The 13,556-nt window shown below is 39.4% G+C and overlaps 2 protein-coding genes across 2 annotated transcripts in view; one reads left to right on the top strand and one right to left on the bottom strand.

Moving 5' to 3' along the window:
* The window catches only part of suz12a (SUZ12 polycomb repressive complex 2 subunit a), a 9,057-nt gene extending 2,809 nt beyond the window's left edge, over positions 1-6,248 (top strand). The window contains exons 7-16 of the mRNA XM_016527539.1: positions 962-1,181; positions 1,273-1,375; positions 1,473-1,578; positions 1,664-1,844; positions 1,971-2,059; positions 2,539-2,682; positions 3,673-3,830; positions 4,651-4,849; positions 5,229-5,308; positions 5,494-6,248. Coding sequence (XP_016383025.1) covers positions 962-1,181; positions 1,273-1,375; positions 1,473-1,578; positions 1,664-1,844; positions 1,971-2,059; positions 2,539-2,682; positions 3,673-3,830; positions 4,651-4,849; positions 5,229-5,308; positions 5,494-5,785 — 1,572 coding nt within the window. The 3' untranslated portion in view covers positions 5,786-6,248. The remainder of the gene's footprint in view (positions 1-961; positions 1,182-1,272; positions 1,376-1,472; positions 1,579-1,663; positions 1,845-1,970; positions 2,060-2,538; positions 2,683-3,672; positions 3,831-4,650; positions 4,850-5,228; positions 5,309-5,493) is intronic.
* Positions 6,249-6,660: 412 nt separating this feature from the next.
* LOC107719981 (cytokine receptor-like factor 3) overlaps positions 6,661-13,556 on the bottom strand; it is a 17,062-nt gene continuing 10,166 nt past the window's right edge. Inside the window, exons 5-10 of the mRNA XM_016527540.1 lie at positions 13,216-13,303; positions 11,655-11,832; positions 11,021-11,243; positions 10,539-10,677; positions 10,196-10,308; positions 6,661-9,262 (exon numbers count right to left, since the gene is read on the bottom strand). Of these exons, the coding sequence (XP_016383026.1) occupies positions 8,994-9,262; positions 10,196-10,308; positions 10,539-10,677; positions 11,021-11,243; positions 11,655-11,832; positions 13,216-13,303 (1,010 nt within the window). The 3' untranslated portion in view covers positions 6,661-8,993. The remainder of the gene's footprint in view (positions 9,263-10,195; positions 10,309-10,538; positions 10,678-11,020; positions 11,244-11,654; positions 11,833-13,215; positions 13,304-13,556) is intronic.

The raw sequence follows: 13,556 nt of genomic DNA, 5'->3' as shown, positions 1-13,556 counted from the left end.
ATCAATGTATCATCACGAGCCGCAGGGTTTAATTTGGTTTTGTTTGTGTATGTTTTGTTTGACTCTCAAAGCCGTGATTCCCATTCACTCCATTATAAGACTGACAGACTGCAACGGTTTGTGTTAAAAATATTCGTTTGTGTTTAGGGCTGCACGATAAATCGCATGCGATAATTTAATGCGCATCTTGTCAGAAAAAAGGAAAAATTGAAATCGCATCATATGACCCCTTTAACGCAAACCGTTGCAGTCTGTCAGTCTTATATTGGAGGTGAATGGGAATTATGGCTTTGAGAGTAAAAAAGAAACATACACAAACAAAACCAAATTAAACCAAGCACGCACGTGATGGAGATTTACCGCTGATTACAGAACCGGCTTTCTGACAAGATGCGCATTAAATATCGCATGCGATTTATCGTGCAGCCCTATTTGTGTTCTACTGAAGAAACAAAGTCACCTACATCTTGGATGCCCTGGGGGTAAGCAGATAAACATAAAATTTTCATTTTTGGGTGAACTATCCCTTTAATTCAGCATAGTGCAACATGAGTCATCAAGAATTTTGATCCCAGAAGAGAAAAGGTGCAGTCACATTTACTGTCGTTCAACAAATTTTCAGGGGCGAAATCCAGTCATATCAATAGGAATCCATGCGAACTGGAATTTTGTGTGAGGGAGAAAGATTTCCCCACATAGATTTTGCAGTGGGTTCAAGTTGGTCACACAGATTCACCACACTGAGTTTTTGCTTAAAAAAAATTACTCCGCTGTTGACAATAGACAATGGACCTTTTTGCCCCCAAAATTTTGCAGAAATTTAGCTAATGTGACTGCCTAAGGACTGAAAATTTTAAATTGGTAAACATCAGTCAACTTTTAGTAGTACACTAGCATATATATGGTTTCTAAGCTAACATATGCATTGAACTCTGATCATGTTTCATTTCTGTTTTTCTAGGATGTAAGTTGTCCAGTAAAGCAAGTGCCTACAGGTAAAAAGCAGGTGCCTCTGAACCCAGACAGCAGTCAGACCAAGCTGGGAGCTTTCCCCACACTGATAGTGCCCAGCCATGAGTTTGAACCCAGTAACAGCCACATGGTGAAGTCCTACTCCCTTCTGTTCAGAGTGTCTCGTCCAGGCGGGAGAGAGCTCAACGGCATGACCACCAGAGATACCAGTATGAGCTTCAGAGACTTTAAAGTAGCTTATGATAGTCTTGCACCTCAATTTGATGAGGCCTTTTTACCAAGAAGTTGTTTTCTTCTCAGATGTTATGGAAGAGCTGTCTAACAGGAAGAAGAGATTCTGCTCTAATCAGGATGACGGAGAAACTACATTTGTGGCACAAATGACAGTTTTTGATAAAAATAGGTAAATGTTCTAGGTTAAATTGCTTGTTCTTGTAATGTTTAGTTGCTTTTTGTTTGCTTGTCTGGTTTAAGACCAGACTTCTTTCTTCTTTCAACAGACGCCTCCAACTTTTGGATGGCGAGTATGAAGTCTCCATGCAGGAGATGGAGGAGAGTCCTGTAGGCAAGAAAAGGGCAACATGGGAAACCATACTAGATGGGAAGGTCAGTTGCAGGTGGTGTTTTTTATTAGTCTGCATGTGTCTGTTTGAGATGTTTGTATGTCATTATTTGGGAACCTGTGTTTCAGTGGCTTCCACCCTTCGAGACCTTTTCTCAGGGACCCACGCTGCAGTTCACTTTGAGATGGACTAATGACACGGCTGACAGGGGAACAGCCCCAGTGGCCAAACCACTTGCCACACGCAATTCTGAATCCAGCACAGTAGACAGCAGCAAGCCTAGCAATGTAAAGCCTCCACAGGCAGTAGGTAAGATCACAAGCGCTGGTTAGTGATTACAAGTGAAAATCACTAACATTTTGATCTTTAAAGCATAACAGTTTGTGTGCAGTACTGAGGATTCTGATCATAACAATGACGTTTGATTGATTGCAGCTCTTAATGATTCAGTTGGCGCTGATCTACCAGTAAGAAGAGAACAAACTCATGTCGAACCTCGTCAGAAACTACGTGTTTATTATCAGGTGAGTAACATGCATCTATAAATTTATCTAATAATACTAGGGCTGCACGATAAATCTTTTGCGCAGCTCGTCAGTGAACAACGGCTCTGTGTAGTTAATGCTGCTCAATGTGAAAGCCCGCAGGTGATGGAGATTTACCGCTGATTACAGAACCGGCTTTCTGACAAGATGCGCGTTAAATATCGCATGCGATTTATCGTGCAGCCCTAAACAATACCAACAGTGCTTTCAAACTACACTGTACTCACAACCACAGCACTTATCAGTGATCCCAGGCCTTTATATTGACTATAAAAAGGGCAGGGAGTTTCCTGTGATTCTCTACATCTTTCCAGTGTAGATTTTATTGTATCATATCACCACGAGAGTGCTGGAGTCCATAAGTTCTGCCTTGACATTTTCCTCTGACTCATTGTTGGTCTTGTATGTTAGACTGCTCTGTGGTCACGGTCTGTTGTGTCCATCACCTTGTTTTGTAGTTCCTATACAACAATAACACACAGCAGCAGACGGAAGCCAGAGATGACCTGCACTGTCCCTGGTGCACGTTGAACTGCCGTAAGCTTTACAGCCTCCTCAAGCACCTCAAGCTCTCGCACAGCCGCTTCATCTTCAACTATGTGGTGAGAAACATCTCTAGGTTATGAAACTGTCACCAGACCACATGGATTACGTAGTCATAATCAGTGTAACACCACAGTGTTTACACATGTTGTGTGAATCAATCTGTGAATGGCTTACTCGTAGTTGAGCTGGGTTAAACAGTCATAACCTTTAAAAAATGATTAAAGGGCTCATATGATGCAATTACATGTTTTCCTTTGTCTTTGGAGTGTTAAAAACACAAGATCCGCAAAGAGTCGCAAAGATTAAAATCTCAAACCCAAAGAGACATTCTTTATAAAAGTTAAGACTTGTCCACGCCCTCCTAAAATGCCTCGTTCAAACACGCTCCCACATATCTACGTCACTGTGGGAAGATTTGCATAACACCGCCCAAATGTTCACGCAAAGAAAGAAGGCGTCACTTTGATTCGCTCTGTAGTATTGTTTGCTGCCGCCATCGTGGAGACGCTGTGTGTTCCGTTGCGAAAGCCAAACTACTTTGTTTGGCCTTCCAAAAGTGGACACAACTAGAAATCAGTGGTTACATTTTATTTACAACACTGTTCCAAAACAGTTCAACCCAAATATTCGAGTGTGTGCAGCGCATTTTACAGAGGAAAGTTTCCTGAACCTGTAAGAGGCATAACATTTCCGTCACACGCTTGAGGTATTCAGCCAATCACAACGCACTGGATAGCTGGCCAATCAGAGCACACCGTGCTTTTCAGAACGATGAGCTTTGTAAAAATCAATGCATTTCAGAAAGGCAGGGCATAGAGGAGCAACAATAATGTAGAGTATGTGGAAAATAATGTTTTTTATAACCTTTAACCGAGTAAACGCATTGCATTACACCAAATACACAAAATTATGTTTTTTTTAGCAACGTCATATGACCCCTTTAAATATGAGTTTTCTGAAGGATGACTTGCAGAGCAACTTAAACAAATATAGTCCATATTTGGTAGAAATGTTTATAGTGATGAAGACATGTTTATATCACCCAGCCTCATCCTAAAGGAGCCAGGATAGATGTGTCGATTAATGAATGCTATGACGGCTCTTACGTGGGCAACCCTCAGGACATCCACTGCCAGCCTGGCTTTGCCTTCAGCCGTAACGGCCCAGTGAAGAGGACTCCAGTTACACACTTCCTTGTCTGCAGGTCTGTGTGGTTTAAAAAAATGATTGCATGGTCTTCTGAGTCTTCTGTTGTGGTTACCATATGTGTATATATATATGTATTAGGGCTGCACGATAAATATCGCACAATATTTAATGCGCATCTCGTCAGTAAAGCCGGTTCTGTAATCAGCGGTAAATCTCTACACGTGCGTGGCTTCACGTGGAGCAGCATTTACTACACAGAGCCGTTGTTCACAGACAAGCTGCGCAAAACATGCGCAAAATATGATCGTGGTTTTGCGCAGCTTGTCTGTGAACAACGGCTCTGTGTAGTAAATGCTGCTCCACGTGAAAGCACGCACGTGTAGAGATTTACCGCTGATTACAGAACTGACTTTACTGACGAGATGCGCATTAAATATTGTGCGATATTTATCGTGCAGCCCTAGTATGTATGTATATCATAATATATTTAAAATGTAATAAAAAATGTGTTGGATATTGTTTAGCCATTATTTACCCCATTAACTAGTCAGTTATTTTATTTGAATGCTAACCAAAATAGGTTGTTCATAAGAATTTAATGATGCGTCTGGCGTCAGTGCTAAAACAGCTGGTTTATGTTATATAACGCTTGAGTCAAAACTAAAACTCAAAACAGTAATGCATTATAAATATCACTGGACGAGCTGTGTTCTACTCCATTGTAAATTGGTGATATGCCTCGATGCATTCAAACTTCAAAGTTTGAAGTCGGTAAACATTTCTACAGTACATACTGTCATGCCGCCCAGGCCTGTCACAGACCTAGCATCCATTTCTTTGAATCTGGTGTTAACACAATGTTTCGGTTTCCTCAGGCCCAAGCGCTCAAAGCCCAGCCTCTCAGAGTTCCTGGAGCCCGAAGATGGAGAACAGGAGCAGCAGCAGACGTACATCAGCAGCCACAACCGCCTGTACTTCCACAGCGACAGCTGCATGCCGCTTAGACCACAGGAAATGGATGAGGACAGTGAGGACGAGAGGGATCCGGCATGGCTCAGGGAGAAAACCGTTATGGTGAGGAAGCCGTCACAAGATTGTTAACCCTTTCTGATACCATAGCAATTACTAGGTCAGACTGACTCTAGATGACAAATCAAACCTCAAGACAGTTGCTGTGCCATTTATGACTCAGCCTGTGAGAGATGGGAATACAGTATATGCTTCCACAGACACAACATGTGTTCAAATCACATCTGAGGAGGATGTTACAGCGTATTTGATGTTAAGTTGCATTAAATCAACGTTGAAGTCTGAAGGGTTGATTTTATCTGCAAAATTGCATTGTTGTTCAGTGACTTAAGATTTCAAGCACCCCCTAAATCTGAAATTGCAAATGTTAAGTTTTTATTATTTACCATTTTAAATTATTTTTATCATCTTCACTACCCCTCAGCAAATCGATGAATTCACGGATGTCAATGAGGGAGAGAAAGAGGTCATGAAACTGTGGAACCTGCATGTAATGAAACATGGGTATGTTTTTTCACCTCTCCTTCACTCTGGTCCTTTCTGTTTAAAGTTTGTTGTACTGAATCAATCCTCTCCTATGAAATGCAATTCTGTGTATTACAATGGCCTCACTTTGCATGTTATGTGAGCTCATCTCTCAGAGCTTGGTCACATTTCTGCCAGTAATTTGCTTATTTCTTTCTGTGCAGATTCATAGCTGACACCCAAATGAATCAGGCCTGCATGTTGTTTGTGGAACAGCATGGCACCACCATCATTGAGAAGAATCTGTGCCGGAACGTTCTGCTCCATCTGGTCAGCATGCACGACTTTGGCTTAGTAAATACAGGGAACATAGATAAGGCCATGGCTCAGCTGAGAGATCTGAAACAGCAAAAAGATGGCCAGGAGCAATCCAAAATGCAAGACAATGCTGATAGCGGATCCAGCGGCGATGGTAAAGCCAGTGTTTCAAATTTCGTCAAGACCCAGAATCACTGAAACACCTCCTCACACTCTGCGTTGAACTGAGTGTCAGCGGGCATCAGACGCCCCCTGGATCTGAGAGCCACCATATTCTGCTCGCTCACGGGGTTAAAGTTGATGCCGAGTTAGAAGTGAGCTATGTGGTTTGACGGCCACATACTCTGCAGATCATGATTTTGGCATGAGATCATCTGAATTCAGAGCAATTCTTTACTAGATTCGAATTACTTGAAGATGCCATTAGTCTTTATGATGGACCGTACAAGCAGGTCAGATTTTTCTCCACCCACATAACCCTGTAGCTCTAGCAAATTTATAGCACTTGTTTTAGGTGCCTGTTTTTAAAAGGACTACGAGAAGATTTTTTTAATATATTTTGAATATTGATGGATGGAAATGGCTCCTACAAACTTGTTTTTACTGCATATTTTTCAAAGGGGTTGATATGAAAACTGAAAACATTTTAGTTTTGCTTGTGTATAGTTTAAAAATCATTTTCACATATGAAACATTTTTAAAATTCGTAAAATTAAGCATATGCCATTTCTTTAAAATATGACAATGATGCCATTGATTTGGCTTTTTAGCCATTATTTTTAAAGCCCCGATTATACAGCATCTCAATGTTTCTAATTAAAGAATCAATAGTTTGAGACCAAACTGTAATACAATATGAGATACAGGACAAAATCATTGTATGCAGGAACAGATGAAGCTGCCTCAGTCGTAACGTAATGCCTAATGAGTTTAAAACAATTTAAATTAATCTTAACAGAGCCTTTTTATATGTTTGTCAAATTTAAGTTGTGAATCTAGAACTACTCCTAAAAAGCGAACTTCATTTACTTCCTCTATTTCTTTGTAATTTTTTTTAATTTTTTTTTTTTTTTTTGTTTTTTTTTTTTTTTTTTTTTTTTTTTTTTTGGTGGAGTTTTTCAGCATTTCAGTTTGTGCCACCCCAAGTAGTTTTTTTCTTTTTCCTTTGAAATTTGTCTGGACCAAAGTTTTGTTGGTCTGTTCTTGGTGGCTTAGTATCCACTTTAATGTTGCACCACACTTGAAGACTTCAAATGACTTTTTTTCTTTGGAATCTTGGATTGAAGAATGAGCTTCAGTGCTGCAGGCCATCTGCGTTTACGCTGCAGTGTTCAAGTTTTTTTAGAGCCTTAATTCCACTAACCTTGCAACACATACATACATACAGGTACAGGGTGCTACAACACAGTGGGGTGGGGGATGTCTTGCAGAAATGTTTACACTTGCCTTATCCATAGAAACATGGACTCTTAAACAGGGTTTGAACTTTTGGTCTAAATCAGTGCCAACAGGTTTCATTTATTCTTGTTTGAATAATTTCAGTGATGCTTTACGGCACACAATACTGTGTCCAGTTCAATATATACATTTTATCATGGTGCATCTGCTCTGGTGTGTCCATCAATTTACTTTATGTTTCCACTTGTCCTTCATGGTGCCCATTTATTTGATTTTCAGGTGTTTCTGAGGAAACCTGTTGTGACATGTACATAAGTTTAGTGACATGATGACTTTGCTGATGGTGACTGCATTCCGGAAGGAATGTTATTTTAGACCAAAGTGAAATGGCTATAATGTTTGTCTAGTTGGCTTCGAATCAGAAATGCAAGTTTTCATAGTTGTTTTTTGTTGTTGTATTCATGTGTTTTAAAAGAAAGGGATCTCTTTGTGAATCATTACTACTTTATTTAGCTAAAACTGTGCACTGGGTTAAAATGTTTTTCATCAATTACTTAACTGGCTGAAGCTGTTGCGTAATTGCAATTTGCATAACACTCTTAATAGAGCAATGATTACACAAGATGTGGATTACTGATATAAAGTAATGTTAAAAAAAGATATTTATATCTTGAATAGAAACATTATGAAACCTGCTTGAGTTTCTGAATTATGCTGAAATGTGCTTGAGGTTGCTCTTTATTTAAAATAAAAAAAAAATTTGTTTTACAATTGATACCTCAAGTCTTGTTCATAAATGAATGATTTCTTGTTTTTTTTCTTTTGAGTAAACAAACATTTGCCAAAAAAAAATCAAGAATTTGTTTAAATGTTCCAAACAGTTTATTAAATTGCAAATGCTCAGTTGTATTGTTACAGCTGTACTGCAAAGGCACAGACAAAATGAGGTAAATATACATTTTACGGTCACAGTTTTATAAATATTGTATAGATCAGATCTTTTGTGGGTGTGTCGGGTTACAAATGTTCTCTGCAGTGAGGAATTATATAGTACCTTGTAAATGATGTTCTTTTATCTCAGGAACATGTGAATTGGGTGCTTGTCCTCTCATTTTGTCAAATGTTTTTCCTCTAAAATCTCCAACCGAGGCATCAGAAACATTACTGTAAGGTAAAAGCCAGCTAATAAAAACATGACATGCTACAGTAAGACAGGTATTTGTCAAAATGTGAACATTAAAAAAAAAAAGTTCATCTCAAAATGGCACAACATTTAAGCTTAGTGCGAATTATCACATTTCTGTAGAAACATTGATATCTACTGATCAGAATTGTCGCCTAAGTTGTGAACAGGCTGACACATGAACACTCTACCCTGTGATGTAAAAATGAAAAACAGTACTTTCTAAATGAGAACAGAGTACCAGGCAAACATGAATTAAATACTAGTTGTTTTATATGCTACTGTGTTCTAAAATGACGTTCAGCAGTTTAAACGCACTAAAAGTTCTAAGGATACATTCTCCACTTCTGACTTGAGGAAACTCCGAAGCAGAAAGATTGTCTGAGCGTAAGAGATTCAGCTTTGTTGTTTGTTGCGAAGGGTTTTTTAAACATTTTTTCGAGTAGTTTGAGTGCCTATGATCTCTGAATGCTTCACAGTAGATTTCTTTTCTGTGGTAAACTAGACTAGCATGCTTTGCAACTTAACACCTGCAGGTTAAGACTTTATTAGACTCCAACTCTAACATGTAACAGTCTCTTTTGCAAATAAGTACTGTTATGCAAATACCACAACACCTGTCCACCTGTAATGAGGTTAAAGAGTAGTGGTTGGCGTCATACCTCAGAACAAAGTTTAATGTTATTCTGCAGTGATATGTGGTGCTGATAAAAAGAAAAAGGGCAAAATGTGACATCTGAACACTGTAAGCACTTGGGAAGTGATAACGTTAAAGAAACTTGAGGTCTTGAATTCCAGCAGACTGGATCTTCCGTCATGCAACAATCAAAACACCAGCGCTTTCCATCCAGGGTGCGTGAAGGAGCAGCCAAAGAAAAGGCTGTCCACCACCTGATCCAGCAGCCAGTCAAACACCACTTCCCTGTTCCCTGAGCCAATCGTCACCCTCAGCTTGAAGTTTCCCCCGTCGCTGGGGTTGTTATTGTTGCTCACAGGAAAGAGGTTGACCACTTCCATGTCAAAGGTCACAGAAGAGCCAACAGTGATTGCTGGTAGCTGGTTGGTCATCTCTTTTCCGTTCACAAACACAGCACCTGGAAAATGGAAAGCACATGGGAATTTAACACTAATGTTCACTGCTGTCGCTTTAAACTTCAGCAAAAGTGGTGTTAGTCTGTTCATTTCTTTAAATCAGCTTAAACTATCCATTTCAGTGAATCAGTTTAAAATGGACTTAATTCATTTGAGTCACTGTTTATAAAACTCCCAGAAGTCTGTCAGTGTTCATTTAATTGTTTTAGCAATAAACATTAATACTTGCCTAACATTTCTTATGCTTTGTTAAACTGATTACATATCATTTTGGCTTGTGTTTATTTAGTTAACACTGTCTGGATTATTTCTAGATTGTTACTATACTTTTTTCTTTTTCATTAAACATTTTAAAATCAACATGGCAGCAATAGCTGTTTGGTCAAAATGATGTTTCCTCCATCTCAAAGAAAAACACTTTAAGCCATTTTGGCACGAATAAATATCAACTGTTCAAAAGTTGTTGTTTTTTGCCAAATGTGACAAAATCATTTGTATTGTTATAAAAGATTTCTATTTCAAATAAATGCTGTTCTTTTGAAGTTTTTTTGTTCCATTCATCAAAGATGCCTGAAAAAAAACAACATAAAAACAAAATATTAAGCAGTACAACTGCTTTCAACATTAATACGCATTGATGAAGACTGGAGAAATGGCTGCTGGAAATTCAGCTTTGCCATCACAGGATTAAATTACATTTGAAAATATATTCAAATAGAAAAATTTATATTTTGAATTGTAATTATTTCACAATATTACAGTTTTTACTGTATTTTTGCTCAAATAAATGCAGCCTTGGTGAGCAGAAGAGACTTTTTCAAAAACATGAAAAAATTCGAACTGAACCCAAACTTTTGAACAATAATGTATATACTGAATGTCTTAAAAAGGTGTATAAATATTATGATAGTTTAACTATACTGTCCTGCTCGTACCATTAGTGGAGATGCAGACAGCCTGATCCCTCTGCAGTGAGTCTGTGTCAGTTCTGTTGTCCGCACACACACCCAAACTGTCCCGCTTATCTGTCTGTCCAGCAGCTGTGATCCTGCAAACAAACCACAAACCAAAAAATGAGTGAGACATATAATAAGCCTGCTGATATTTGTTACTGTAAAAAATGTTATTTGCGACGATTCTGCATCTTTCCGTTGTTTTGAATAATGAATTGCTATATATATTGTAATATGATCTTAGCCTATTTATAGCGTCCCACTGTCATATAGCCCACAGCTGATTTGCTATGAGAATATGTGGAAGAATGAAACGCTGATGTACTTGAAGGTGAGGGTCTGGCCACAGAAGTACGTGGAGGAGTTGGAGTACAGAACACCACCGTGACCAGGTGATGAGTCATTGCGCATGGCGATGTTCTTCCTACTGCTTAAAATGTAACCATCCACGCCTGGAAGCCATTCTGCAAACGCACAATAAAACAACCTTTGTGAAACACTTTCACACTCAGTGGAGGCGTTTTATGAAAACTTTCCACAGAAATTTGTTCATCATTTACTCACCCTCAAGTAGTTCCAAACCTGTATGAATTTCTTTCTTCTGCTGGACATAAAAGAAGATATTTTGAATGTGGGTAACCAAACAGTTGCTGGTCCCCATTGACTTCCATAGTATGGGGGAAAAAAAAACTACTACTTGAGGGTGAGTAAATGACAGAATTTTCATTTTTGGGTGAACTATCTCTTTAAGACACCCAGTATATCATTAGAGCGCGTTTGCAATACCAGGCTTCGTTCAGTTTGTACCGTGGGGTGCTAGTGTGGTGTAGCCGGTCTGCGGGATGCTCCACGGGCTCCATTCGGTTCGGCCCTCTCCTCTGGCACACACACGAAACAGGTGGTCGATGTGCGGGTCAAGATGGAGCACCAGAAACTCGGTGTCTTTTCCAATGTACGCATCCTCATACTGAGAAGAGTTACCACGACGGTACTGCAAGCGGTAGTCTTGAGGGGTGAAGTCATCGTCCACCTACACACAAACAGTAGGCATTCCCAACAGTCGCCGTGATTTTGCCAAGACATGTTCCTGGATCAACATCTTTTGTTGATCCTGGATCAGCATTACTGTCCAAAAATATAGACCTAACCCAATCCTTACCCCTAAACCTAACCCTACCCATAATTTATTCCTAAAATCAGAGGGAAATGATAGGTGAATAACAAGGGTGTAGAAGCGTCTAACCCTGATTGTAAGCCTAAAACTGACATTTCTTGAAAACATATCACTCAGTTCTGATTGGTTGATTGGAATGTTATTTCAGGATCAACAAGGATGTTGATCCAGGAACATGTATTTGGTGAAATCACGTTCACCATTACGAACAGGGTCACGTGGGGATGAAAATGCCTGATGGACATGAACAGGGGAGGCCAGACCCACCTTACACCAGCGCACCAGCACACCGCCTGGTCTCTCCACCAGCTCCTCAATCTGGACGGGCGGATGAGAGGCTACGCTGCCGTGCCGAGCCACGTGCGTACGGAACATATGCAGCAAAGAGTCGTCCAGCTGCGCAGACAGACACGGCACGTCCACCAGCACAGGTACCTCAGGCAGACTGAGGACACATTGTGACGACACATGTATTTACATATACTGTATCTGTTCATGATTATATATAAATCTTTGTGCATTTAGAACTTTATCGACAATTGGTATGGACGCTAATACAGTTATCATTATCTTTATAGTTAATGTTATTGGTGTGAACGGGCCTTTAGCGTGGAGTTAACTGCTCCTCAGATTTCTTTCGTAAGTATGTTACCGTGAACGTTTCTCATTCTTTTTCACAAACTGAGGGATGAGTCAGTATTTTTTTTCCTGATGTATTGTGAAAATGAAAATTAGACTGCATTTTACTTACCCTCGAAGCATCCTAGGTGTATATGACTTTCTTCTTTCAGATGAATCCAGTCGGAGTTATGTTAAAAATTGTCCTGGCTATTTCAAGCTCTATCATTGCAGTCTGCGGGTGTTGCAGTGCATCATCCGCCGGAATGGCTTCAGTGTATGACAGTCAGCGGAAGTGAGAGAAAAGTGTTTATTACATTTGAAATATGGATATTTTTCTTTAAAAAACACATGGATTCGCTACAGGGGGCCTTTATTCATCCCCTGGAGCCGTCTGCGGCACGTTTTATTATGAATGCGCAAGCTTTATTTGACGACTTGTGGACTGTTCAACTGCAACACCCGCAGACTGCAATGATAGAGCTTGGAAGAGGCAAGACAATTTTTAATATAACTCCGACTGGATTCGTCTGAAAGAAGAAAGTCATATACACCTAGGATGCTTCGAGGGTGAGTAAAACACAAGCTCATTTTAATTTTTGGGTGAACTAACCCTTTAATTGACAAAATGAATATTATAGATTGAAAGGATCATTCTAAAACACGTTCTAAATGTCTAAAACACTTTCAGATTAAAGATCTTTTAAAAGTGTTTATTCTAAAACAATAGTTATTATTTAAATGGCATCCACAATGCCACAATTATTGCTGTAATGACTGTAGGCATGTTAAAACTTGATTCTGGGGTACATTTTAATCATGTAAAATGAATCATAGCTAAGGCAGCATGGTTTTATAAAGCTAAGCTTGAGTGATTCAGCACACCCCTGCTGGTACAGTTGCCATCTCTCCATTAAACTTTGAGAAGATGCGTCACAAAACACAAAACAGATGAGTCATAAAACCAGGCATTAGTAGAGGTTAGGTGATACATTTTTTTTTTTAAATGAGTGCTTTAGTAATTATGTGAATTACTGTCTTCTGAACTTCAGGAAAAGAGGGCTTTGCTTTCTGTGTTCTCAAGGTCTGAATCTCCATGCATTCAGTGTTTCTAGACATGGATTGAGAGTGATGGTGTGATATCAAAGCTCTTCTCCATTCACTGACCCAGCTGAGGTTTGTTAAGTGAATGAATCTGTGTGCTCCTCACCTGTCCAACTGGATCTGCAGGGCTTTCTTAGTGAAGCTGCCCAGCTTGTCCTCCTTCTCATTTATACCACAGCGGATGGCAGCCTCCCCTGAAGGAACAGTCATATTACATTCATAACTGAACGTTAGGCAGTAAAAATTGTAAACTGTAGCAAATAATCTAATGAGCTCTCGAGGAAATTACAGCAACCAAGATGTTATATGGTGTCAGCACTGTTTGTGTTAAACTGTAAAAAACACTTAAACATTTAATCAGCTAACAATTTAATAAGTGGCAATTATCCAAATGGCAGGGCTTAACAAAAACTTTTTTTTTTTCCTGCTGGTTCATATGAGCCAGTA

The sequence above is a fragment of the Sinocyclocheilus rhinocerous genome, unplaced genomic scaffold, assembly GCF_001515625.1.
Source record: "Sinocyclocheilus rhinocerous isolate Xijiao unplaced genomic scaffold, SAMN03320098_v1.1 scaffold273, whole genome shotgun sequence".
NCBI lineage: Eukaryota > Metazoa > Chordata > Actinopteri > Cypriniformes > Cyprinidae > Sinocyclocheilus > Sinocyclocheilus rhinocerous.
The sequence above is the reverse complement of the archived record's forward strand: the minus strand, read 5'-3'. Positions and strand labels throughout refer to the sequence as shown.